At 50.0% G+C, this 26,455-nt stretch overlaps 2 protein-coding genes across 2 annotated transcripts in view; both read right to left on the bottom strand.

Annotated features, from left to right (window-relative positions):
* Positions 1–292: 292 nt before the first annotated feature.
* LOC147011468 (serine protease 23-like) lies at positions 293–21,657 on the bottom strand. Its single transcript, XM_085857570.1, has 2 exons — positions 21,436–21,657; positions 293–1,517 (listed from the first exon to the last, which is right to left on the bottom strand). The coding sequence occupies exons 1-2, from the start codon at positions 21,561–21,563 to the stop codon at positions 293–295; spliced, it is 1,353 nt and encodes a 450-aa protein (XP_085713696.1). The 5' UTR covers positions 21,564–21,657.
* Positions 21,658–22,272: 615 nt separating this feature from the next.
* Positions 22,273–26,455, bottom strand: part of LOC147011467 (phosphatidylinositol-binding clathrin assembly protein-like) — a 94,809-nt gene continuing 90,626 nt past the window's right edge. Inside the window, exon 21 of the mRNA XM_085857558.1 lies at positions 22,273–22,437. Within this exon, the coding sequence (XP_085713684.1) occupies positions 22,273–22,437 (165 nt within the window). The remainder of the gene's footprint in view (positions 22,438–26,455) is intronic.

The following is a 26,455-nucleotide window of genomic DNA, read 5'->3' as shown; positions in this document are numbered from 1 at the left end:
AGATGTAAGGGCGTATCCACATGGTATCTGAGACTTGTAATTTTGAATTCCTGCAAAACATACATGATTTAAATTTGAACTTTGTAAGTGATTTGAATACCTGCAGAATCCAATTGTGCTTTCAAGGAAACATCAATGTTGTGTACCTGAGGCCAATCAATGAGGCCTGATGTGAATATTGGAGTGACATTTCTTTTATTTAAATGATTACATTTTAAAATGCTGTTTTTGAACTTGAACCTGTTTTGGTCTTAAGATTGCAGGAAGTTTCTGTGTGATGTCACTCTGATTGTCATTGCCACCCCTGTGTGCACTTCACCTGGCTCTCCTCGAGCCAGAGACAAATCTGAGCAAGCTTAAGTGGTGTGATTCGCACGGCCACGTTGAAATCTTTTGTCTCTCCAGGATCTCCATCTTCTGTGCCTTCCAGCTCCACCAGCCTGTGTCCTGAGAAGACCCCAATAAGGCGGCGACTCCACTGCCCTTGACTTGGGTCCCAGCGTCTCATGTACACACCCGAACCGCTAGCTCCAGGACGTGCGTCGCAACGCTGCAGCATAAGCTCGGTGCTTTCCTCTGTCACAGTGCAGAAGCGGTACACCAGTGTGCCATCACGATCGTCATCAAAGCCAGAGAAATGGATCCTCTTTCCAGGAAGGCTCTCTGTTGAAGGGCTCACACTGAGCTCCAGATATTGCTGCTTGTGTGGTCGTCGTAGTTCCACTACAGCGTAGTCAAAATCCACTGCCGTGGTGAAATTTTCATTCGCATGCATCCATCCTTTGGGGAGCATCGTGCGGCGGGCACGGCTCCAGCGGAAGGAGAGTTCAGGTGCATCACTCCAAGATCGTCCACGACGGCGACTCTTCACGAGTGACCGGCTTCTTTGCCGTGCACGCTTGAGATGCAGGAATCCCACGCGTAAACCTTTGGCTCCGTGTACGTAATCACGCCCATCATGCAGACAATGAGCGGCTGTGAGTACATGCTTTTCAGACACCAGCACACCAGAGCAGCCTGTGGATAGTTTTACGGCTGCGGCAAATGGGTGGCGCAGCACAAACACCTCGTCAGTGATGCTGAAGCGTCCATCAGATCCATATACCTGTCGTCTGTAACGTCTGGAGGAATGTTTGCTTTTTCCTGTCGTCTCTGCACTATCCACCTGTACTTCGGTCCATGTGCGTGCACCATTGGCGTACATGGTTTCATAGCCATAAATATCTGAAACTTCAGAGAGTTTTGCCTTGTAGGCACATGAGGAAGATCGCGAGGTGCAGATGTGCATCGGGATCTCGGGTAATAGGGAGTCTTGCTTTGTAGTTTCTAACGAGGCGGAGAATTCAGCAGGCGGCAGAGAGATCGTGCGGAGTCGTCTTAGATGTGGGAATGGAGGGAGGACATGTTCAACCGTGGAGGAATTTCCTACCACCGTAGTTGTCAGGCTCATAATTGTCATCAGGCAGTAACACCATAGCAGAAACACTTGTGACGTCATCATGTCTCGTCCACAAATTCTGGGGAGGGATGTGGGGGATAGAAGAGGAGACAGAGCCAAAGTGTATAGGTAATTAGAGCACATTTGTGGTGACATATCACTGTGTCATTGGTGTTTTAAAATGGCGACTTCATCTATACTATAAGAGAGATGCTCATCTGTCTGTCTGTGTCACCATTTATTATTATTATTATTTTTAATCAGAGATGGTCAAACGGATCTTCATCAAACTTTCCGAATTTCATCATTGAATACTGGGGAGGGTTTTGGGGAAAAAATAATTTGAAAAATAAAAAAGTTATTTGTTTGTGTACAGGATATCTGAAAAAAATTGTGGACAGATCCGGATGAAATTCGTTGGGCAGGTTGTGCGTTTGATAAGGATGAACTGATTCGATTTTGATAAAGATCCGGATTCGGATCAGATAATTTTTTTCAGTGATTCTTCACCGTTGAGAGAGATAAGGTTAAACTTGTATCCATCCATTGGGACCAAACACTGTGTGGAGCATTGTTGCTGCCAAAGCAATCTCCTTGGCTATTGGGCAGAATCCTGCACGAGTCGCCACTACGACAGATACGAACAAATATATCGCACGATATCTCAAAAAGTTGTGTTCGGATTTGAATGAAACTTGGTGGACAGGTTGGGTGTGTGACAAGGATGAAGTGATTCAATTTTGGTGTAGATCTTTTTTTATTTTTTTTTTCCAACTGTTTATTCACCATTGAGAGACAGGGTGAAACTGATATATATATATATATATATATATATATATATATATATATATATATATATATATATATATATATATATATATATATATATATATATATATATATATATATATATACACACACACACACATCAGATCTCAAAAAGTTGTTTGGATTCGGATGGAACTTTGGATACGTTGGGTGTGTGACGAGGATGAATTGATTCGAATTTGGTGAAGGTCCAGATACGAGAATTATTTAATTTTTAAAGTGATCTTCGCCATTGAGATATAAGGCGAAAAACGATATTGTTACGGCTGTGGAAATTCGCATTACACCATATAGGTCCTTAGTTCAGTTATGCCGATAAGTGCGTGTTCAGTTAGATTTCTCCATCGTTGTTTAATGAGAATTATCCGTGTGGACAGGGCTGTGATGTTTGAGTTGGCCTTTATTCTTTTGCTATCGTTATTTTGGAGCGACTCGCCAACCACTCCATCCTCACCACTTTAACCACAAACGCCAACATTGCCTCACCACCTTGTTCAACCTGCCAATCACCTAACCACCTTCTCAACTGCCACCACAAACGCTAGCCACACCACCATCAAGACCACCAAAAATGCCAGCCATGCCACTATAACGCCAAGCACACCACCACTGCATTTCCACCTCAGCACGGATGAGAGAAGCCTGGCACTCATCGGGGAGAACGGACGATGGCCCCAACCGGTGAACACGTGTGGAAAAGGAAGCAACGATTGCCTACAGTAGTACTCAACGAGAAAGGCCCAAATTCAGGCGAAACAACTGTCTCTTTCTGGAAGTTTCCCGTGGGAGCTAGAAGGAGGGCAGGGCGAGGCCCGTGGAAGTAAAAGCGAGTGGTGAACGCAGCGGTGTCTGTGTGTGTCGTCGAGAAGGACCGAGTATGTGTTGTTGAGAAAAACAGAGTGTGTGTCGTCGAGAGGGACCGTGTGTGTGTGTGTCGTCGAGAAGAACCGAGTGGTGGGTCGTCGAGGAGAAGCAAGTGGAGAGGCGAGTGGAAGTCAGTTGGTGAGGAGCTGGAGAAGTACAAGAGGGACTGGCAAGCAAGTCACCACGAGGGTGGAGGTCACCTGTGGTGGCCTCTTGGAGTTCCTTTGGTCAACCAAGCTCTTTGGACATAAAGACCCTAAGGGGTCCAGCCTGACCCCCTTGTCTTTGAGGGGGTCTTTTTCTTGCTTTGATTTGTGTGAATGTCACGGCGCCATGTACTGCAAGTAGAACTGTGTAAGTGCTTGTAAATAATAATAATAGATGGTTGTAGTGCTTTGCCCTGTTCGTGTCTTGTACCTTCCCGCCAATTTCATTGCATTACTGTGTACGTGTGTAAATAATAAATGTCCTTGTGTGAATGTTAACCTGTTTGTCGTGTCCTCTTTCCCCATTTAACCGTCGTATTGTTCTCGGAATCATAGCGGTCTTTTTGATAGGCGATAAAATAATCTGGTCCAGCGAGGTCTCGCGATAATACACCGCTCGGTTATCCCAGAACGGAACGAACCGCTTAAGCAGTTCGTGTCCAGGAGATCTCGCTGAGGTACGGTCTCTCGGTAGTCTGCCTGTGCGAATACTGAGGCGTATCGATAATTTGGCGATTGACCATGTTGCGCGTGGGTAGAGTGTTGACTCGGCCGTGGTGTGTGCTTGGAGCACACCTGTGACTGGTTTCCGGCGTTGTTCCGGAAAGTCGCGACTGAATTGTTCGTCCGGTGGGCGTCCGGTCGCGATTCGGTTTAAAAGTGGTCGATCGCACGCCAACGGGCGGAAATTCGTAACAATATATGGAATGATATTTCAAAAATGTATTGGGCCCAAGATGTTCTTGTGGATCAGGCTTTGCGTTGCAGAGGTCTGTGCTTCACTGAGTGTCCTTGCAGTTAGTTTATTTTATTCTTTTAAATTGCTCTCCTGTGCCTAAACCTTTGTGGCTTTGTGAAAGAAAAAAGTATTGTTTATATTATAAGAAGACTTTTGATGTTTGTGTGGTGTGCGTTTAAAGGTTCTCCACCCTGATATGTAGAGATCTTAAGGGCCTAAGAGGTTAAAGGGGTCTTTAAGGGTCTTTAGGGTTGCAAGGTCGAAAGCATATGTTCCAATAGTAAGTGTTTAAAAGGGTCTTTAAGTATGTAAGGGTATATGGGGTGTAAGTGGTCTGAATAGGGCGAAAAGGTCTAAAGGATCAAGGGATCTTAAGCATCTGAAAAAGGTCTAAAGGGTCTTAAATTATCGAAAGGTTCTAGAATTTTAAGGGGTATGTTCCAATTCAAATTGTGAATTGAAATTGGTCGAACAGCGTCTAAAGGATCGAATGGGGTGTAAAGGTCTAAAGGTCTAAAGGCTCGACGGAGTTTTAAGGCGTACAAAGAGTGTAAAGTTATGAATGGGTCGAAAAGGTCGAGAACGATCAAAGGGTTGAAAGCTTCCACTTAAAATATGTAAATGGGTCGAAATGACCTGCAGTTGGTCTGAAGGTCTAAGGTGTCCAAAGGGTCGATTGGGGTATCAGGGGTCTCAAAAATCTATGTGGTCAAAAGGGTTATGAATGGTTTTAAAGGGGTGTAAAAGGGTCAAGGGGTCTCCATGGTTTTAGGGTCCAAAGGGGTCTAAGCAGTCTGACGGTCAAGATGTTCAAGGGGACGAAGGGTCTAAGAGCTTTAAGCATTCTAAAAGGTCTAAAGGTTCAAACGGTATGTTTCAACAGTACGTTTATTCCTGATAGGTGAAACACCCTGCAACCTTGGTCGACAGAAAACAGACTTTTTGTAACGCTGACCACATTTTGCATGCAATCATCGTGTAAATTTGTGAAAAGGTTCTCCACGGGTAGGCGATCCTACATTGAAAGTTTTGTGTCAATCGCTCAAGCAGTTGCGGAGAAATCTATTTTTAAAGCGAATCAAGGTGAAAAGTGAGAAAGAAGTGAAGGCGTCGGTCGACATTCTCCATGATCAGGGATGGTTGTGGACGCCTATTACGAGTTAACAGACTTAGTCATGGTACAACTGATGTTCAATAGAACGTAATTAAGAAACACTAGTATGTAAGACCCATCCCTTCGCTGATGGGAATACCACTCATTGCATGATCGCTAAAAAAACAACGGTTGTTACTGGGGAAAAATAAAATTATTGGCGGTATGTAGATACTGGCTGAGCTGTACACTCGGAACGAGGAAGGGTGCAGTTTTAATGGGGGTATTCATCACAGGTTTTTTTAGATGTTGAATTCTGAATAATATATAACAACACTGGAAGTGGAAAATGAAAGAGAATAAAAAAAATTTTCACCCTCCTCTTCCTCCTTCCCTACCCCTTTTCCTCTCTTCTTTCTTTTGATCAAACAGGGGTATGTACAAGGCACGGGCCACACCAGGAAACAAACTCTCCTCGTGTGTGTCTGTGCAGCACATTATATGTGTACATGCATGTATTGCTATGCTGCACTGTGTAGGCGGTACTGTTATTGCTTGATTAGTGGTGTCCGCTACAGGACAATTGTTGATGGATGGATGGATGCAGGCACACAGAGACAGAGCTCCTTTTATAGTACATATATATTGTTGGGGGTCGGTGGCGAAGACCACTGCAAGATGGAGCAGTCGGGCTGTCTCCCATCGAACACCGGAATTGAAAGGTCGTCACTTCGGATAAGTCTGGAGTGGATGGGTTGCTTGAAGGACCGTGGTTGCCAATATTTTGATGGTGTGAGGTCGGGTCCACTTGTCTATTCCAATTTACCTAAGTACTCATGTCATCAAACTACTGGGGAAGGCACAACCTTGGCTGGCTTTGTCCGAACCGAGTCGCCGCTACCGACTCGGGTCTGGTGTAACCGAGCGGAAATTACCAAAGCTGTGCCGGTCCAAATGACAATTTATGGCACAAACGGCCTCACTATTTCTCAAGCCCGCACCGTGCTGGGTCATTGATAGAAACGACAGGCAATGAGCTGGTACATTTAACAGGGGTTTATTTATAATAGGGAGGGAGATACAGAGCAGAGTTTTCATGAATATGCAGGCAATGTACAATGAGCAATCAACACTTCTACAATTTCTACTTATAGGACGGTGCCACCACAGACGCGCACACACAACAAAAGAAAATGGACCTGGATTGTCTTTATTTCGACCCTCACGACCAAGGGGATAGACAGGCTGGAGGTCAGAGTTTGGTCGGCACCTGGCCGCGTTCGCACGGCTTGTGGAGCTCCGGATTCTTGTGGAAGGGCTTGGGAAGATCGGATGCTCCAACCACCATGGTGAGACTCAAATCCACATGGACAACCTCGCACCAAGTGCCATGGAACCAAGACAAAGTGGCAGATGTGAGCTAGCATCAAGACGGAAGATGGCCAACAGCACAGAAGAGACGATCCAGATGGGTCGCACCGACAATTATTCAACCCCTCCTGCGAGGTGGGAGCGATTCGTCCTGGGGTAACTCTGCCTCCCATTGAACGGGTGGAGTGTCGGTGGCCCGCCACCCAAAGAGGCTCTGTTGTTTCTGGCCTTCTGGCTTCCCATTGGCTGGAGTGCCTTGGCTTTGCTTGCTCTTCGTCCATTGGCTGGAGGAAACACTCCATGCCCTTCTTCGGCGCGGAGCCTCGATCTGAGGCGATGGAGGCTCCACCCACGCATTCAGCCAAAAACACGTGGATAATGGAGTCGGTGTACGAAGGTTTGGTTGGGTGGTGGAACGAAGCGGGATGTTGTTGTTGTTGGGGAATATAAAAAACGAACTACAAAATAACTTACAGTGCACATATGACATTCCTGTTGGAATCCATCCCCTGTGTCTAACTATACACATATACTTAACGAAATAACTAAACTTTGGGACTGCTGAATGTCTGTGTGCAAGAGGCTTCCAAATCCGTAAATATATATATATATATATTTATATATATATATATGTATGTGTATATATATATGTAATATCTATATATGCAGTAATCCCGTGTTTATCGCGGGAGTTATGTTCCAAACCCCCCCGCGATAAGTGAAAATCTGTGAAGTAGCGACCATATGTTTATTTTATTATTTATATATATTTTAAAGTTTTATGACCTTTCCCATACTCTTATAAATACTTCCTATATCTTAAACACTTTTTACACTCTTAAATATACGTAATTTTAACAACATATCAAATTCTAATGGGTACTCGTAATGGCGGCCTACAGCAGCGAAGCTTCTCCCTTGCTTTAACATGTCGAGAAGTTGCACTTTTTCTACGATAGTTAGCATCTTCCTCTGCCGCTTCGGTTCAGTGCCAGATACCTTAGAAGGTGCAGAAAGTTTGGGCGGCATTGTAGGGGTTGAAATAAATTAAAAACTTTCACGGATAATTCACTCAAACACAACACCGCAGAGTAACACTATGAGTAGCGATCGCACGTCGATGTGAAATGGACAAGGCGAGATGCTGAATGCATGCTATGTACGGGAGATGCAGAGAATGATGCTACGGTCGCTGAGCGAATCAGAACACAGGATACAGAACAACATGGTCTGGTTGGTCGCCTCCCATCCATCAGCCAATAGCGTGCTGTGTACGATATCAAGTGGGTAAAGTTGTGCAAGTGGAAGCGGCCGCATCTGCGTTTTCTATACGCACGACTCTTTGTGTACTCTTCTACTGTACACTATGTGCAGTATTTTATTTCTTGTAATATGTTTTAATTTTTTTTTAACGTTTTGAAATTTTTTAGGCGAGAAAATACTTATTTTACCATAAAAATAATAAATATATAAAAATGCATTTATACCGCAAAATCCCGTGATATAGTGAGAAATCCGTGATGTAAAATTCGATATGTAAGAGTGAAAAATCCGTGATACAACGAGACCGTGAAAGGTGAACCGCGATATGGCGAGGGATGACTGTGTATACATATGTATATATTGTTATGGCCGTGGAAATTTGCATTACACCATAAAGGGCCCTCAGGTGAGATATCTCCATAGGTACATGTGTGGTTAGCTCAAACCTGTTGTACAGAGGGAATTTATGTGATCCATTCGGGCTGCGATCCTCCAGTTAGTCGTTTTTCTTTACCTATCTTTGATTTCAAACGAAAAAAAACCGCCAAGGATGCTGGTGGTCTTTTCTTGCCATTCTTCCCCGCGCTTGGTGTGAGGGAAGGGGGGAAGGGCGGCTCGCCGCCGATTGGTGGATGGACAGCGTGAGGCGGTCGGGGTGAGGGAACGCCCCTTTTCAAGAACCCTCTCGAAGGAGGGTGGAGGCGAAAACGGGGCAGAGTGAAGGGCGGAGCCCCGCGCTATAAAAGTCGGAAACAGGTGGGGCGTGTTCTCTCCCTCTTCCTGCGTTCTCTCCCTCTTCCTCTCGCTCTCTCTCTGACTCGTGAAACTTGTCTGAAGTCGTTGTTGGGTCATCGCCGAGCTGTGTCGTCGTGGTCGAGTGCCTCCACGTTGGTGTGGAGCTCGTGGGGCTCGCGGAGCTCGTTGAAGTCGAGCTGTCGTTGTCGAGTCGGCAGTGGATGACGGCGAAGGAGACTGAGCTCGGAGTGGAGGTCGTGGGAGGAGGACTTGACGGCCATACCAAGGGAAGTGCTTTCTTTTCTTTGGGTTTGCGTAAATGACTGGGTGGCGGCTGTCCGACAAGTAGAACTGTTTAAGTGTTGCCGTGTGTACGCGTATTCGGTTTTAACTCTTCTTTTGCTTTATATGTGCATTTTGATTACTGTGACTGTAAATAAGTGCTTTCCGTGCTGGTCTGTGTGAATTAAATGTGCTTGTGTGAACTTGTTCCCCGTTTCGCTGCGTCCTTTCCTTTGTTTGACTCTCCATCCTGCTTCACGTAAGGGGTTTGTAGTGGGTGCAACATCCCAGTAATTAATCAGAACCGTCAAGACCGACGATAACACCGCTCGGTTATCACCGTAGTGTGGTACGATCGCCCGGTCGACCATTCGCGCACGTACTTAGGTAGATCGAATTTGGCAGCAACCCTATCCTGTGTGGGTGGGCTATTGGCACGCTCGTGGTGAGGTTAAACCCCCACTCGTGACTGGCTCCCCGCGTTGTTCCGAGAGGGTCACGACTGAATTGTCCGTCCGGTGGGTGACGTGCCGCGATTTGAGTTATGTGGCCGTTCTCACACTGGTGGGCGTGAATTCACAATTTTATATATATATATATATATATTTTCGAGATTTTTCAATTTGACTAACCCCCTAACTCACTTTATACTGACCCCGGGGTCCCTTGGGCGGGAGTCACTCCTCCCCCCAATCACTCATCGCACCATGCATTCCCCATTCGCTCCACTCACACAGACCCGCTGGCCTCACTCACTCACCATGTACTCACCTCACAACTCTTCAACACACACACCGCTGAACTCTGCCATCCTTCTATCTGCATCCCCTAACTAACTCGTGCTCCCACGTCGTCCCTTAAACGACAGCACGTTCCTTTTAACACTACGTAGCTAAACTACGTCCCCTCTACACATCCACAAGTCTGTCACTGTCCTCAAATAAATCATTTTATTTCCCAACCTAAAGCTCATCTAAATCCCTCTAACTAATCCATTCCACGGACTCCATGAGGACTTACCCCTGCCCCATGAAGTCGGTCTAACTAAGCTAACCCTTCCCCCTAACTAGTTTCCATCCTGTGCCCTGGTAAGGGGGTCTTCCACCCCTTGCCCAGGAATCCTGTGCACCCGAAAGTGAGGCTTGCTTTTCCCTTTTTTTTTTTTCATGCGCATCACCAGCGCGGCAACTCGCGCACTTTGCACCTGCCCGTGACGTCATGCAGCTGCACGTGTTCCTCGTCCCTCCTTGGACGGGACCATCCGGCAGAGATACCCCTCCTGCCGGATTCCAACCCCACGTGCAGCCATGACGTCACCGTGCGCATAAAAAAAAAACACAAGCCCCACGTCTCGAGGGGTTCCCCACGCGAACACATGTGCTTTGCCCGTTGGAGCTTAACACACACGATCGCGTGGAGAACCCGTCCGGTCCAAATCCATAATCCTGCCTAAACTTTGTCCGTCCGCGGGATCGGCAAATCCACCGCTGGCGTTTCCGGACCGGGACTTCACTCTCGCAAGCGAGCACGTGGCGGTCTCGTGCGTTGCACAGCACGAACCTCGTGCTCACTGCTGGGTGAACCCGGCACGGTCCCCGAAACAACTACAGCCGCTACTCGGCTTTCTTTCTTCTCATGTCGCCGTCTCCGTCTCCATTCCACCCACGCACACCTGCGTGTTACGACGCTCACACTCCATTCCATCACATTCACACCGGGAGACGCGGCTGCGTGCTCCCGCATGCCAACCGACATCTCCCTCACATACCGCTCTCTCACACACACGGTCTCCCGAGCATAAACCATACCACTCACACGTGGTGCTCCATTCACTCGCGGCCTTCCACTCACTCGTGGTGCCTCATCCACACACCGTGCCTCACTCACACACGCGGGGGCACACACCCGCGGTGCCTCACTCACACACGGTGCCTCATCCACACATGGCGTGCTGGGAAGCACGTACTCCGACACCATCGCCACCACACCACTCACACACGGGGTCGCTTCCACACACGGGGACGCACTCACACCTTGCACCACACACACAGGGACAACCACACTGGGGATTCGTGTCCCCACAAGGGTCTCCAGGGCCTCTATACCCCCCAAGCTCTCCGTGCACCCGTCCACAGCACTCGTCCCCTCAACCTCGCAAAGCACGACCGAACTCACCTGGTCGTGACTCACCTCAAGGGGGCAGACTCCCTCCCCTCGTTCCTGGAGGAGGCCATCCAGGTGCTCACACTGGGTCCCCACACGCTCCGCGAGCTCACCCCCATTATCCTCCACTACCTCCGTGTGTGTGTGCACGTCACTTACCCCGTCTTCATCGTGTTGTTTCTCCTCTATTTTTTCTGTCTCCCGTGTCTCTATACATTTATAAGTTTCTGTCGTCGTCACCTCGTGTCTCGTCTCACACATTTTGGTCTCCCCATTTAATTTTTCCCTCTTGGTCACCGTCGATTCCTCTGTCACGACCCTCGCCCAACACGCCCCCCGAATTATTTTTTACCCGCCTCCACCGCGGGCCTGTCAGCCGTTGCACCCCCTTCCAGCTCGTTTGCTTCCACACGTGGAGTCGCCATTCCTATCTCCCTGGTCACGGCCTTCATGCCCGCCTGCAGGCATCGGCCCATGTTCTGCGTCTCACCCCGTAGCTCTTTCATTTCTTCCTTCATGTTTGTTTCCATTCCGTTCATTTGTTGTGTATTTGCATCCAATTTTTGTGTATTCGCATCCAATTTTTGTGTATTCGCATCCATCTTTTCGTTCATTTGTTGTGTATTCGCATCCATTTTTTGTGTATTCGCATCCATTCTCGCTGTCATTGCCGCCAGCATGGCGCATAGCTGGGCCATGTCGGATGCACTCAGCTGAGCCGTTTCGGCAAGTGTTGGGGAAGGGTTTTGGTGGAGGGGGGGGAGGTGTCATACACCGCGGCCGCTGCCGCACCCATTTCGGGCTCTGGGTTCAGTTGGGCGAGTCCGTGTTCCTGCACAATCAACATTTCCTGCTCGGGGATTCCATCCTGGACCATGGATTCTACATCCATTTCTAATACCCCCGGCTCCCGCTCGCCTTGAGACGCCATCTTGCTTCTCTTAAAGGGTTAATTTCGCTCGCTCGTAATTTGGAGGGAATCGGGGGTCGCTTCTCTCACCCCTGGACCGATTCCCGTGAATTTAGCCGGAGACAGGAGAGCCCGTTTTCCTGTTCTCCGATACCAGTGCCGCGAGGAGGGCGATGGATTTGTATCCCACTCCTGACACCAGTGTTACGGATTCGCGCCCGCCGGCGTGCTGGCCGGCCACGTAACTCGAATCGCGGCACGTCGCCCACGGACGGACAATCAGTCGTGACCCTCTCGGACTAACGCCGGGAACCAGTCACGGGTGGACCTTTCGGTCTCACCGCGATCGAGCCAATCAGCCCCCGCGTGGGACAGGGTTGCTCGCCAGAATTCGACCTACCTAAGTACCCACACGGAGGGCGGGCCGGGCGATCGCACCTCGCCGCAGGTCGACTTCGGACACGGGCCATAGCGACCCGTTCCGTACTATCGGGATAACCGGCGGTGTTATCGTCGGCCTCGACGGTTCGATTAATTATCGGGCGTATTCAGCCCACTACCAACCCTTTACGTGAAGCAAGATGAGGATTCAATGAAAGAAATGACGAAGCGAAGCGGGAAACAGTTCAACACAAAGCACATTTATTCGCGATGAACGGAAAGCGCACATATACAATTCCACCAAAAGCACATAGAAAAGGAAAACACAATGCAATTTACACAAAAAGCAAATGCGACAATGCAGATTTAATACCGATTACGCGAGCACACGGCAACACTTATACAATTTTACTTCACAGACGGTGCCGACAACACATATCCAAAACCAAGAAAAAGAACACCCTCAAAGATGAGGCGGGCCTGAGGCCGAGACCGGGTCGGGCCTACCCGTCTGGTGATGAGACGCGGAGCGGCGATGGTGCCTCAACTCCGCGGGCCTCGCGGGCAGTGTCTGGTAGGGGGTGGGAAAGGGGCCCCCTTGGTCGCACTATCTCAGCGCGGGGGGAAACAGGAGGGGGTTGCTGATGCTCGGGGTATAGAGGATTTCCACTCTGCCTCGAGTCCCGCGGCGAGCGTCTCCACCTCGGCCAGGTCGCGCCGTCGGCCTCCCTGGTGTGCAGCTCCCTGCACGACGCGAGCACCCGCTCGTCTGCCCTCGCCGCCTCTCCACAGCTCCGTCCCCTCCGTTCCGACTCCAACGCACACGACGACGACCAACTCCTTCTTGCTTCTTCTTCCCAACTCCACCGCCCGCGAAGTCTTAACTCTTCTTTCTGACGAACGCGGTCGCTTATATAAGCCCCGTGGCTTCGCTCTCTCATCTTTGACCCCCTGCCTTCGACCTTTCACCTCGCTCCCCATTGGCCCGAGAAAAAGTGGGCGTGAGTCTTTTGATCCATAAATTTGCATATTGCGATCGCCCTCCAACGCCCTGGAGGCGGGGCCAAATCGCCCCACGTTCACCGATTGTACGGAACAAAAGTGGGCGTGTGTCGTTTTTGATCCGTTTTTGAAGTGGAAAATCCGTGGTTTTGTACACACGCTGTTCGGCGCGCGCCCTGCACGAGTCCAACACCGGTACCCACAGGCGGCGCAAGAACGGTGGCGATGCGACGGTTGCGAGGTGTGACGTGAAGCGGCGCAGCGGTGGGTGGTTGATGTTGTGGTTGGTGGTGGTAACAATGGCGGTTGGTCCAAAATAAAGATAGTAAAAGAAAAACGGCTATCCTGAAGAGTCGCAGCACGCATGAATGACATGTATTCCCACTAGACAACGGGTTTGGGCCTAACTACACATATACTTACGGAGATATCTCACCTAAGGGACCTGAATGGTGGTTTGCGAATTTGGTAACCACAACACTACCCCCTCCCCTTTTTACAGACTCGTCCCGAGTCGTCAAATTTTCGTGTGCCATCATGTGTAGTTTTCCCCTAGTACATTTTACCTACGGATCCCTGAGTTGGACATTCATGGTATTCGTGTCCCCAAAATAAATAACCTAAGGGCTGCGTAACTATCTAAACAAACTCACTCACACGGACGACTTAAATAAAATTGCCGGCGCTAAGACAAACATGCCGGGGGCGCACTCATATTTACAGTACATCTTAACCTTAACTTACAAATTTTACACTAAACCATGGCCCAGGATCACTGAACTCTGCAAAAGAAAAGCAGTTAGCAGGGAGCCAGGCTGCCCACATGCAGTCTCTGGCTCAAAACAATGCAGGTGACAGGGAACGTGGCTGGCTGCTCACACGCAGTCCAAGGCCTTCCTTTTTGAACTGAACGCAGTGAACCACAACGGTGCATGGGCTGCACAAACGCAGTCTCCGTGCCAGCTCAAGTGGCACACGCAATGAACACAACGAATGGATGGATGACTGGATGGACGCAAACACGGTGCACGGGCCGCCACTGCAGGCCCGTGTTGTAGCTGCCAACGGGGCAGTTCTCGCAGCTTGCAAACTGTTGCCTTGCGGATCCTGGCGCACATGGAAATGAACAGGGGGGGGGGGGCAAAGCAAAAATTGAACGGGGCTGGTGAACCTGGGCAGTGGGCATGGCATGGCAAAGGCAGCAGGCAAACACAGCCCGCAGAAGAAGGCCGCTGCAGGCAAACACAGCCGGCAGATGAACTGGCCGGCACAGGCCTTGAAGAAAAACAGCCAGCAGATGAAGTGGCCGGCACAGGCCTTGAAGCAAAACACGGCCAGCCGATGGCACAGGCCTTGCAGCAACGCAGCCAGCAGATGAAGCTGGCCAGTCTTTGCCGTTCAGTGGAGGTTGGTGGAGGGAGTGCGGTGGTGCTGGCCACTTGGAAGGCGGGCTCGGACCTACCAACCTGTCTCCCTCCCAACCTATCGCCTTTGCCTGTCACTGTACATACCCACTCCCTTAATTTGTGAAAAACCAATTTAGCCCCCACTTATTTTTTTGTTGTTTTTATTTTTACTTCCCCACTATAAATCGTCCCCTAACCCCCTTTATCGTCCTTGTTCGGCTAACCTATCCTGTCACCTAGCCTACTCCCAACCCCTACGTTCCCTTCCCGGAGGGGAATAAGGGAGAGCTCGCGTCCTGTGCCGAGGCCCAACGAAGCCTCAGGATGGCCTCCCCAGAGTTCGGCGATCTATAACCAAAGTGGGTCCAGCGGCCCACAACGACAGCGAGGGGATGGATGGTGCGGAGGGGTACATCTCCTAATCTACCCTAACCATTTAACTGTTAAACTACCCCGGGGCTTTCAACAAGCGCCTCTCGCTTAAACTATTGGTTCTAACAACCCAGATTCCCGTCGCCTGTGTTGGTGTCCTCACAATTTCGGGCCTCGCCCCCCAATTTTCTCTCCGTGCCCTCACACGGTCTCCTGGCTGGGACACGTGGCTCCCTTAGGCAGGCACGACCCTCTGCCGAATCTCCCGCTATGGCACCCCGGGCACTACACTGCCTCCCGAGCCTACCAGCTCCCTAACACCGGGGAGTTCCCCCATGGCACCTCCCCTGAAACGCACACGTGGCAGGCCGGCCTCCCGGGCCCCTTTCCGAGGGTCACCCGTGCCCACAACACTGCCCACGCGGCTAATGGCGCCCGGGCCCCGCACCAAGCAGACGCACCCGTGCCCACTACGCTATCCCGGCCCCCCATGGGCCCTTGGCCTACCGCGGCCGACTGGCCTGGTGCCGGGGTACCCACTCAGCGATACTCACCTTTCGCAGCCACGCTCCCAAGCCCGTCAACAGGGCTCCTGCACCCCTCCAAACGGGTTTCGAGCCTACATTCACACCAACAACAAAACAACCTCCATTTTTCAATTTGACTAACCCCCTAACTCACTTTATACTGACCCCGGGGTCCCTTGGGCGGGAGTCACTCCTCCCCCCAATCACTCATCGCACCATGCATTCCCCATTCGCTCCACTCACACAGACCCGCTGGCCTCACTCACTCACCATGTACTCACCTCACAACTCTTCAACACACACCGCTGAACTCTGCCATCCTTCTATCTGCATCCCCTAACTAACTCGTGCTCCCACGTCGTCCCTTAAACTACAGCACGTTCCTTTTAACACTACGTAGCTAAACTACGTCCCCTCTACACATCCACAAGTCTGTCACTGTCCTCAAATAAATCATTTTATTTCCCAACCTAAAGCTCATCTAAATCCCTCTAACTAATCCATTCCACGGACTCCATGAGGACTTACCCCTGCCCCATGAAGTCGGTCTAACTAAGCTAACCCTTCCCCCTAACTAGTTTCCATCCTGTGCCCTGGTAAGGGGGTCTTCCACCCCTTGCCCAGGAATCCTGTGCACCCGAAAGTGAGGCTTGCTTTTCCCTTTTTTTTTTTTTTCATGCGCATCACCAGCGCGGCAACTCGCGCACTTTGCACCTGCCCGTGACGTCATGCAGCTGCACGTGTTCCTCGTCCCTCCTTGGACGGTACCATCCGGCAGAGATACCCCTCCTCCCGGATTCCAACCCCACGTGCAGCCATGACGTCACCGTGCGCATAAAAAAAACACAAGCCCCACGTCTCGAGGGGTTCCCCACGCGAACACATGTGCTTTGCCCGTTGGAGCTTAACACACACGATCGCGTGGAGAACCCGTCCGGTCCAAATCCATAATCCTGCCTAAACTTTGTCCGTCCGCGGGATCGGCAAATCCACCGCGTGCGTTTCCGGACCGGGACTTCACTCTCGCAAGCGAGCACGTGGCGGTCTCGTGCGTTGCACAGGACGAACCTCGTGCTCACTGCTGGGTGAACCCGGCACGGTCCCCGAAACAACTACAGCCGCTACTCGGCTTTCTTTCTTCTCATGTCGCCGTCGCCGTCTCCGTCTCCATTCCACCCACGCACACCTGCGTGTTACGACGCTCACACTCCATTCCATCACATTCACACCGGGAGACGCGGCTGCGTGCTCCCGCATGCCCACCGACATCTCCCTTTCATAGCGCTCTCTCACACACACGGTCTCCCTAGCATAAACCATACCACTCACACGTGGTGCTCCATTCACTCGCGGCCTTCCACTCACTCGTGGTGCCTCATCCACACACCGTGCCTCACTCACACACGCGGGGGCACACACCCGCGGTGCCTCACTCACACACACGGCGACACTCACACACGGTGCCTCATCCACACATGGCGTGCTGGGAAGCACGTACTCCGACACCATCGCCACCACACCACTCACACACGGGGTCGCTTCCACACACGGGGACGCACTCACACCTTGCACCACACACACAGGGACAACCACACTGGGGATTCGTGTCCCCACAAGGGTCTCCAGGGCCTCTATACCCCCCAAGCTCTCCGTGCACCCGTCCACAGCACTCGTCCCCTCAACCTCGCAAAGCACGACCGAACTCACCTGGTCGTGACTCACCTCAAGGGGGCAGACTCCCTCCCCTCGTTCCTGGAGGAGGCCATCCAGGTGCTCGCACTGGGTCCCCACACGCTCCGCGAGCTCACCCCCATTATCCTCCACTACCTCCGTGTGTGTGTGCACGTCACTTACCCCGTCTTCATCGTGTTGTTTCTCCTCTATTTTTTCTGTCTCCCGTGTCTCTATACATTTATAAGTTTCTGTCGTCGTCACCTCGTGTCTCGTCTCACACATTTTGGTCTCCCCATTTAATTTTTCCCTCTTGGTCACCGTCGATTCCTCTGTCACGACCCTCGCCCAACACGCCCCCCGAATTATTTTTTTACCCGCCTCCACCGCGGGCCTGTCAGCCGTTGCACCCCCTTCCAGCTCGTTTGCTTCCACACGTGGAGTCGCCATTCCTATCTCCCTGGTCACGGCCTTCATGCCCGCCTGCAGGCATCGGCCCATGTTCTGCGTCTCACCCCGTAGCTCTTTCATTTCTTCCTTCATGTTTGTTTCCATTCCGTTCATTTGTTGTGTATTTGCATCCAATTTTTGTGTATTCGCATCCAATTTTTGTGTATTCGCATCCATCTTTTCGTTCATTTGTTGTGTATTCGCATCCATCTTTACGTTCATTTGTTGTGTATTCGCATCCATTTTTTGTGTATTCGCATCCATTCTCGCTGTCATTGCCGCCAGCATGGCGCATAGCTGGGCCATGTCGGATGCACTCAGCTGAGCCGTTTCGGCAAGTGTTGGGGAAGGGTTTTGGTGGAGAGGGGGGGGAGGTGTCATACACCGCGGCCGCTGCCGCACCCATTTCGGGCTCTGGGTTCAGTTGGGCGAGTCCGTGTTCCTGCACAATCAACATTTCCTGCTCGGGGATTCCATCCTGGACCATGGATTCTACATCCATTTCTAATACCCCCGGCTCCCGCTCGCCTTGAGACGCCATCTTGCTTCTCTTAAAGGGTTAATTTCGCTCGCTCGTAATTTGGAGGGAATCGGGGGTCGCTTCTCTCACCCCTGGACCGATTCCCGTGAATTTAGCCGGAGACAGGAGAGCCCGTTTTCCTGTTCTCCGATACCAGTGCCGCGAGGAGGGCGATGGATTTGTATCCCACTCCTGACACCAGTGTTACGGATTCGCGCCCGCCGGCGTGCTGACGGCCACGTAACTCGAATCGCGGCACGTCGCCCACCGGACGGACAATCCAGTCGTGACCCTCTCGGACTAACGCCGGGAACCAGTCACGGGTGGACCTTTCGGTCTCACCGCGATCGAGCCAATCAGCCCCCGCGTGGGATAGGGTTGCTCGCCAAATTCGACCTACCTAAGTACCCACACGGAGGGTAGACCGGGCGATCGCACCTCGCCGCAGGTCGACTTCGGACACGGGCCACTTAAGCGACCCGTTCCGTACTATCGGGATAACCGAGCGGTGTTATCGTCGGCCTCGACGGTTCGATTAATTATCGGGCGTATTCAGCCCACTACCAACCCTTTACGTGAAGCAAGATGAGGATTCAATGAAAGAAATGACGAAGCGAAGCGGGAAACAGTTCAACACAAAGCACATTTATTCGCGATGAACGGAAAGCGCACATATACAATTCCACCAAAAGCACATAGAAAAGGAAAACACAATGCAATTTACACAAAAAGCAAATGCGACAATGCAGATCTAATACCGATTACGCGAGCACACGGCAACACTTATACAATTTTACTTCACAGACGGCGCCGACAACACATATCCAAAACCAAGAAAAAGAACACCCTCAAAGATGAGGCGGGCCTGAGGCCGAGACCGGGTCGGGCCTACCCGTCTGGTGATGAGACGCGGAGCGGCGATGGTGCCTCAACTCCGCGGGCCTCGCGGGCAGTGTCTGGTAGGGGGTGGGAAAGGGGCCCCCTTGGTCGCACTATCTCAGCGCGGGGGGAAACAGGAGGGGGTTGCTGATGCTCGGGGTATAGAGGATTTCCACTCTGCCTCGAGTCCCGCGACGAGCGTCTCCACCTCGGCCAGGTCGCGCCGTCGGCCTCCCTGGTGTGCAGCTCCCTGCACGACGCGAGCACCCCCTCGTCTGCCCTCGCCGCCTCTCCACAGCTCCGTCCCCTCCGTTCCGACTCCAACGCACACGACGACGACCAACTCCTTCTTGCTTCTTCTTCCCAACTCCACCGCCCGCGAAGTCTTAACTCTTCTTTCTGACGAACGCGGTCGCTTATATAAGCCCCGTGGCTTCGCTCTCTCATCTTTGACCCCCTGCCTTCGACCTTTCACCTCGCTCCCCATTGGCCCGAGAAAAAGTGGGCGTGAATGCTTTTTGATCCATAAATTTGCATATAGCGATCGCCCTCCAACGCCCTGGAGGCGGGGCCAAATCGCCCCTCGCTCACCGATTGGACGGAACAAAAGTGGGCGTGTGTCGTTTTTGATCCGTTTTTGAAGTGGAAAATCCGTGGTTTTGTACACGCTGTTCGGCGCGCGCCCTGCACGAGTCCAACACCGGTACCCACAGGCGGCGCAAGAACGGTGGCGATGCGACGGTTGCGAGGTGTGACGTGAAGCGGCGCCGCGGTGGGTGGTTGATGTTGTGGTTGGTGGTGGTAACAATGGCGGTTGGTCCAAAATAAAGATAGTAAAAGAAAAACGGCTATCCTGAAGAGTCGCAGCACGCATGAATGACATGTATTCCCACGAGACAACGGGTTTGGGCCTAACTACACATATACTTACGGAGATATCTCACCTAAGGGACCTGAATGGTGGTTTGCGAATTTGGTAACCACAACAATATATATATATATATATATATATATATATATATATATATATATATATATATATATATATATATATATATATATATATATATATATATATATATATATATATATATATATATATATATATACATTCCGTGTTGATACTGCCATTTTCTGCAGTGTTTATTACATCACCTGATCGAACACATTACATTTATTATTTTTGCCTGTTTGTGTCCATTATGATGTCCTTAAAAAATAGTAAGCTTCCTATTTGGAACGATTTTCAATTTCGACTAGCAGACAGATAGAGAGAGTAAAGCATTATTCCACTCGTCTCTGCCCACGTGCTATCTGGATGAATTCAGAGCGAAAGTTCTGTTCAACGAGAAATTTTCCGATTTGTGTTCAAAATATAATAATCAATTAAAAGAATCTGTTTTTCGATCATCACCTGATGGGACGGACGGACATGAAACAAGTGCTTCACCCCATTTTTTGCTTTGCGTGTGCGAGGCAACTCTCTAGCATTGTGATTGTATAGGTTGGGGCATTTATATCTGACACATTTGCAATATTTCTCGTCGGAAGCGGTCTTGGCATAAGTAATTATTGTTTTCTTTTACAGATAATACTTGAAAGTTTTTCATCATGAAGCACTTTAAATGCAATGAGAATTTTTGTTTTTTTTTAATTAAAAAAAATGCAATGAGCATGTTACGTTCATAAAACAAGGTCATCATGACAGATGAGGGACACTTTGATTTTGTAGATTTAACTCCACCAGATTTCTTCCTCTGGGGATTTCTGAAGGGCAGAGTTTATAAGGAACATCCAACATCGATCGATGAATTGAAGGCAAACATCACTGCAACTATCTGCTCGATTGATCAAGAGACATTGCTTTCGGTAATGAACAATATGGTGATCTGTTGTAGTGAATGCACTAATTCGAAAAGGGCCCATTTCTCTGATGTAATTTTTAAGAAATAGAGAATCAAAATTAGTTAAAAAAAGTTGAAGTATGTGCCTGTGTTGTATAGATATTTTATTTTATTTGGTTTAGAAACAAAAAAGTTACAAGGATAATAAAACCGTCAGATATAAATGCCCCACCCTGTACAACACTGAATTATTGTTTGGGGTGGCTTTCAGTGTACATTTGTATTGTTTTACTTATAAATCTCATCATTATAATAATAATTAGAAATTATACCACACACAGTGAGACGATGTAATGAGTGGACGTTTTGATACGTTTTAAATTATGGTTTAAACTCAATCTTTCATGATTGTAATAATAGATTGATGGGGTGTTGTGTGTGATGGTGATTCGGGCTGTGCATGCATGCATAGATACACCTGTTGCTCTCACCTGCGCGTCTTGAACTGTCCTGCCAAGTGACCAAAGGTCCGCTCGGAGGGTCTGTTGCGGTCTCCGTGCGCGTCGTCAATGGGGTCCAAGTGTGTTCGCTCCCTTTGCTCATCTCCAGGCGCGTACATGCCCACATTGCTTTGAACCTCCTCCGTCTCAAAGCACGCCCACTCTCTCTCCCATCTCGAAGCACGCCCGCGCCTCCCTCCCGACTCGCAACCGGTTTGCTTCCCAAACAGCTGTTGGGGAACGACCGAGGTATAAATGTTACTTGGTTCGTGGCTCAATGGTCGTTTCCCCTGCGATTCTCACCCCATGCCCATCGGAGATACCTGTGGTGAAAGTTCCGCGTCAAGATTTGAGGAATGATGACGGATCACGTGCAAACTCTATCATGGAGTTCGGACAGACAGACATCACTAGTGACGTCAGTACCAAGCGGTATCTCATCAGTAATTAGTTCCACTCCATGGACTTTCTGATCGGATAGTTTTGGTGTAAATGTGACATGCATCGTAAAAAGTATACACATTAGTATCATTTACTGGTAAAAAGGAAATGTATGCATCTCGTGGATTCAAACCCGCCGCCATGTTTCATGAACTTTGTTGAATGAATCTTGACGAGGTCGAATCGAGCGCAATTAGAACATTCCTGGGAAATAAGATGAGTCGGACTTGGTCAATGACTGGCGGGTAATACGTGAACCCTGGAGTTTGTGAGTCCACTTGACCCATCGACCTTCCACCTGGAGGAAATGAACGAATCCCACACTGCACAGATCAAAGTGTCACTCACCGCCTCGTGGTGACCCGTTCGGCTTTGCAGCGATGTCGATCAGATGACGTGACCTGCTGCACATGTTGGTGATTGCAAGATGTATGGATTGTGTCCAGAGCCGTTATGTCGTCGATGGACGGAGGGAAGGAGTGTGGGGTTCATCATGAGTTTGCTCTGAATTCCGCTCACATTGTCCACTCTCGGTGGTCCATCGATCGCTGTCTGATGGCAACAACACACCAACGGATCACTACTCACCCTCACCTTCCACTCACCTTCACCTTTTACTCACCTTCTCTCATTTTCCCACCTTCCACTCTACCCCACCCACATCTCCCCTCCGTGAAATCCTCGTTGCATCCTCCAACTAACTCCCGATAATGCCACCCCCCCTACAATAGAGGACACTTCCCTGATGTCGATTTTCGAAATTAAAAAGTTTTTTTTTCTTCCCCAAACTGTGGATTTAATTATCTATTAAACACAGGACGACTCGAAGTTTTGTATTTCCCATTAAGGGTCTTCGTGGTTGCACCGGTGGTCGTGTTTAAGGTGATTGTTAAACGTTGTAACATCTTATTGACGGTCTCGTTGGGTTGTCGTAAAAAGGTCGATTCCTGCCAAGTCCCATTCGTTGGATTCAAACCATTTCGAATAGACCCGATCATATGATGTCGTCATCACAACATTTTAAGGAAGAGATCGCGAGTTTAGAGGTTGGGGGGGGGAGGGGGAGGGGGGAAAGAGATCTTGAGGGGGAGGGGAGGGGGAAAGAGATCTTGAGGAGGGGGAGGGGGAAAGAGATCTTGAGGGGAGGGGAGGGGGAAGAGATCTTGAGGAGGGGAGGGGGAAAGAGATCTTGAGGGGGAGGAGGAGGGGGGAAAGAGATCTTGAGGGGGGGAGGAGGAGGGGGGAAAGAGGTGTTGTGGGGGGGTAGATCCTCAGGGAGGAGTGTTTGGTGAAAGGTCTTTGAAGTGAGGTGCTCAAATCTCCTGGAATCCTTTTGTTTCCCTCCCTCTGTAATCCAGTTTGTTGTTTGTGCCAAGAATTCTCCGACAGTCGCCACAGCCCGGTTTCCGGTATCCATTTGCGAGTGAAACCGCAGCGTCGAAGCGAGTTTTTAAAACAAGGTCTCACGGCAGCTCGAGGACCCTTCCACCACCCGCAAGGTGTTCGCCGCGCGGCCATCGAAACGTCCCGACGCTGTCCGGATGGGCGTGGTCTGGTGTCGCGCGCGATCTCCGTGTCTGTGACCAGAGACCGGAGAGAGCCTCGTGGGTGGACGTGGACGTGGACCGGCAGACTCATGGCGGAGTTCGACGATAAAAAGCAGACTGGCGGCTCACTTTGCTGGAATTCCCGGCACGCGGTTAATCCCTCGCTCCCAAATCGTGCGTCTCCCGCAACCACACACGCTCTTGGCAATTCCCAGAGGAAACGATTCCCACAATCCTCGTACGACCCACACGTGCGATGGCCGAGCGGTCGTCAGGTGGTTGTCTGTGTACGTAACCCGTACAGCGACTGGCCGAATAACCGTGCGGTTCTTCGGTGGTTGTCACACGAAACACCGTTGCTATGGTAACGCACACCTCGACCCATCGATTTATTACGGACGTCACTCGAGTGGAATTTTTTTAAACCAACGTCACCCCGTATCACCTTCCTCGACACACTCGACCTTCCATTCCGTGAGCCTCGACTCCTCGACTGTGCGCACGGTAAACCCGAACACCTTTACAAGTGTAAAATTATCAATAATAATTATTTCTGGTCCACAATAAATGATGGTATAATAACTGCGTGTTGGACTCGCGTCCGGATTTATCGGGGAACAAGACCCCAAAGAGGGTGCTCACCTCCAGGGCTGCTCCGCACGGCCTGTCGGTCGGTGAGTATGGTGTTTCGTCATGGTGGAACGTGTGCAGACATTCCCGCAGTTCGACACGACAACCCAAATTCTTCCGTGTCCAAGGTGGAGGTGGGGGGGCAATGTGACCCCGTTGACTTTTGGCACACAGGGGGGCTGTGCCCGTGTCCGTCCACACTCCGATGTTTGTGTTTGACGAGCTCGAGGTCTCCTCGAGCCAAACAAACGCTTTCACTGATGTCCCAACACCGTGGTGGAAAGGTCAGGAGACCACGAAGGTCACAAAAAAAAAATGCCACGACAACCCGAGGATCAGAGAGTGCGATGACGTTGGGATTGGAGTTTTGATTAACGGCGGGAAACCTGACTGCAAACTGTCTTCCTGGTGGAATGGCAAGGGTGCCGCATCCTGGAGCAAGTTCGCTTTGCCGTTGAACCGGTGCGGTGTCCACGTGACCTCGAGCGAAAAACAGAAATGTTCCAACAATTTATGTCACGGGGTTTCATGGCCAATCACAGGCTCCCAACGGTTACATTGATCCGCTGGACAATCGAACAAGCGGTGTTAACTTGACAAACTGGAGTTCGTCAGGGGTGTGTACTGGCCCCCACACTTTTCAGCACTTGTATTGTCTGGATTCCAGGGAGGATGTCAGATAGATCAAGCTGCGGTTCATCGTTTGGGAATATCAAGATCTCTGACCTTGATTTCGCAGATGATGCAGTCATCTTTGCAGAGACTTTAGATATCATTTTGGGGGCCCTCGAGGTGCTGAAGGAGGAGTCGGAGCCGCTGGGATTACGGGTTTCCTGGGTGAAAACTAAAATCCAGGCTTTGAATGACATCTTGGATGCTGCTGTCCTGTCTGTGCTTGTTTGTGGTGAGGATGTTGAGGTCACGGAGAGATTCACTTACCTCGGCAGTGATATTCGTGTCTCTGCCGGCTGCGAGTCAGAGGTCAATAGACGTCTGGGTCGGGCCTGGGGAGTCATGGATTCACTGGACCATGGGGTGTGGCGCTGCCGGTACCTGTGTGGGAGGACGAAAGTCCGAGTCTTCAGGTCCTTGGTGCTTCCAATCTTGCTCTATGGATGCGACACTTGGACTCTGTCTGAGATCCCTGGTCAGAAACTTTATTCCTTTGGTATCAGGTCTCTTCGGAGAAACCATGACTCTCGCTGGTCGGACTTTGTGTCCGACGAGCGGTTGATGAAAGATACGCAAATGAGATTTGTTACCTGCATGGTCTGTGAGCGTCATCTGTGGCTGTATGGACATGTGGCTCGTTTTTTTGACGCTGATCCTGAACAGATTCTCTCAATAAGGGAGTCTTGTACGCGGAGGAGGCCAATGGGCTGACCACGTGCCTCGTGGTTGCCAAAGTACGAGTCCTATAGGTACGAGTTTCGTTGGTACCTCGGTGAATACCCCCATCAAGTTAACCTTTCATCAAAACTTAGAACTTTAGAAAGAAAACTCGAAGCTTAACTTTAGGCATTTAGAAATGGCAGAGTCGTAATAGAAAATAGAGCTCAATATCACAAAAGGATGCAGGAGCTCCGAGCATGATATCCTTCGGGATGCAACAAGTCGATTCACAACTGCCCGATGACATATTGAGGAGATTCTGTTGTGCGAATCCCAGGTGATTCGTCTCAACGTTTCTCAGTGTGTTGCATCGGATTCACCCTCTCGTAAACACATTTTACATGGGATTCCATCGTCGGAGAGTCGGGCACGTCACCTTTATGTTGACATCTGTTTTTCAGGAATTGTTACAAACCAGGATATTAATTTAATTGTGCTTTGATGAAGGTGAAATTGGCTGTTTCTTTACGACGACGACTCAAAAGGCACCAGCAGTTTCAGAACAGGAGGAGACAAGGATGATGAGAAGAGAAGGCAGACGACATACATTCTGTGCTGTCACGCTTCGTTTTAAAATGATATGCGCCCCTTGAAACAGAGTCAGTGAAGGAGGAACCAGGGGTCTTCTGTAGGTCAACCTGCTGAGGTTGTGACTCATCTTTCCTGACCATGATAGATCAACTTCAACCTATTGTACATTGGTCTGTGGAGATTCAGTTTCACCTCGTGTATCACATATACCATGAGGTATTTTTTGCTGCACTCCAATTATTCCAGAAAGCTACCCGTTGGAGATTGCACTGTTGTTATCTCGGTGATGATTTCAAAGCTGCTCCCGGTCTTCCCTTGTTGGTGCCATTTCAGGTGATTTATGCTCCTATATTTGAGAAGGCAATCGGCTGGTTGACTGGTGCATACCCTCAGAGCTTATCTGTCCCTCCGACCTCTCCTGTCCTTCAAATACACAGTCCTTTACAGCTTGGAGTTTCCATCATCATCAT

This window comes from Eptatretus burgeri, chromosome 15, assembly GCF_056783735.1.
Source record: "Eptatretus burgeri isolate ZD-2024b chromosome 15, Ebu_testis_v1, whole genome shotgun sequence".
Classification (NCBI taxonomy): domain Eukaryota; kingdom Metazoa; phylum Chordata; class Myxini; order Myxiniformes; family Myxinidae; genus Eptatretus; species Eptatretus burgeri.
The sequence above is the reverse complement of the archived record's forward strand: the minus strand, read 5'-3'. Positions and strand labels throughout refer to the sequence as shown.

Coding starts and splice junctions, on each gene's coding strand:
- LOC147011468 (XM_085857570.1), bottom strand. CDS start 21,563: ATGTACGCGCCTGGAGATGAGCAAAGGGAGCGAACACACTTGGACCCC. Junction 1,518..21,435: donor GGACAGTTCAAGACGCGCAG/GTGAGAGCAACA, acceptor ATCCCTCCCCAG/AATTTGTGGACGAGACATGA.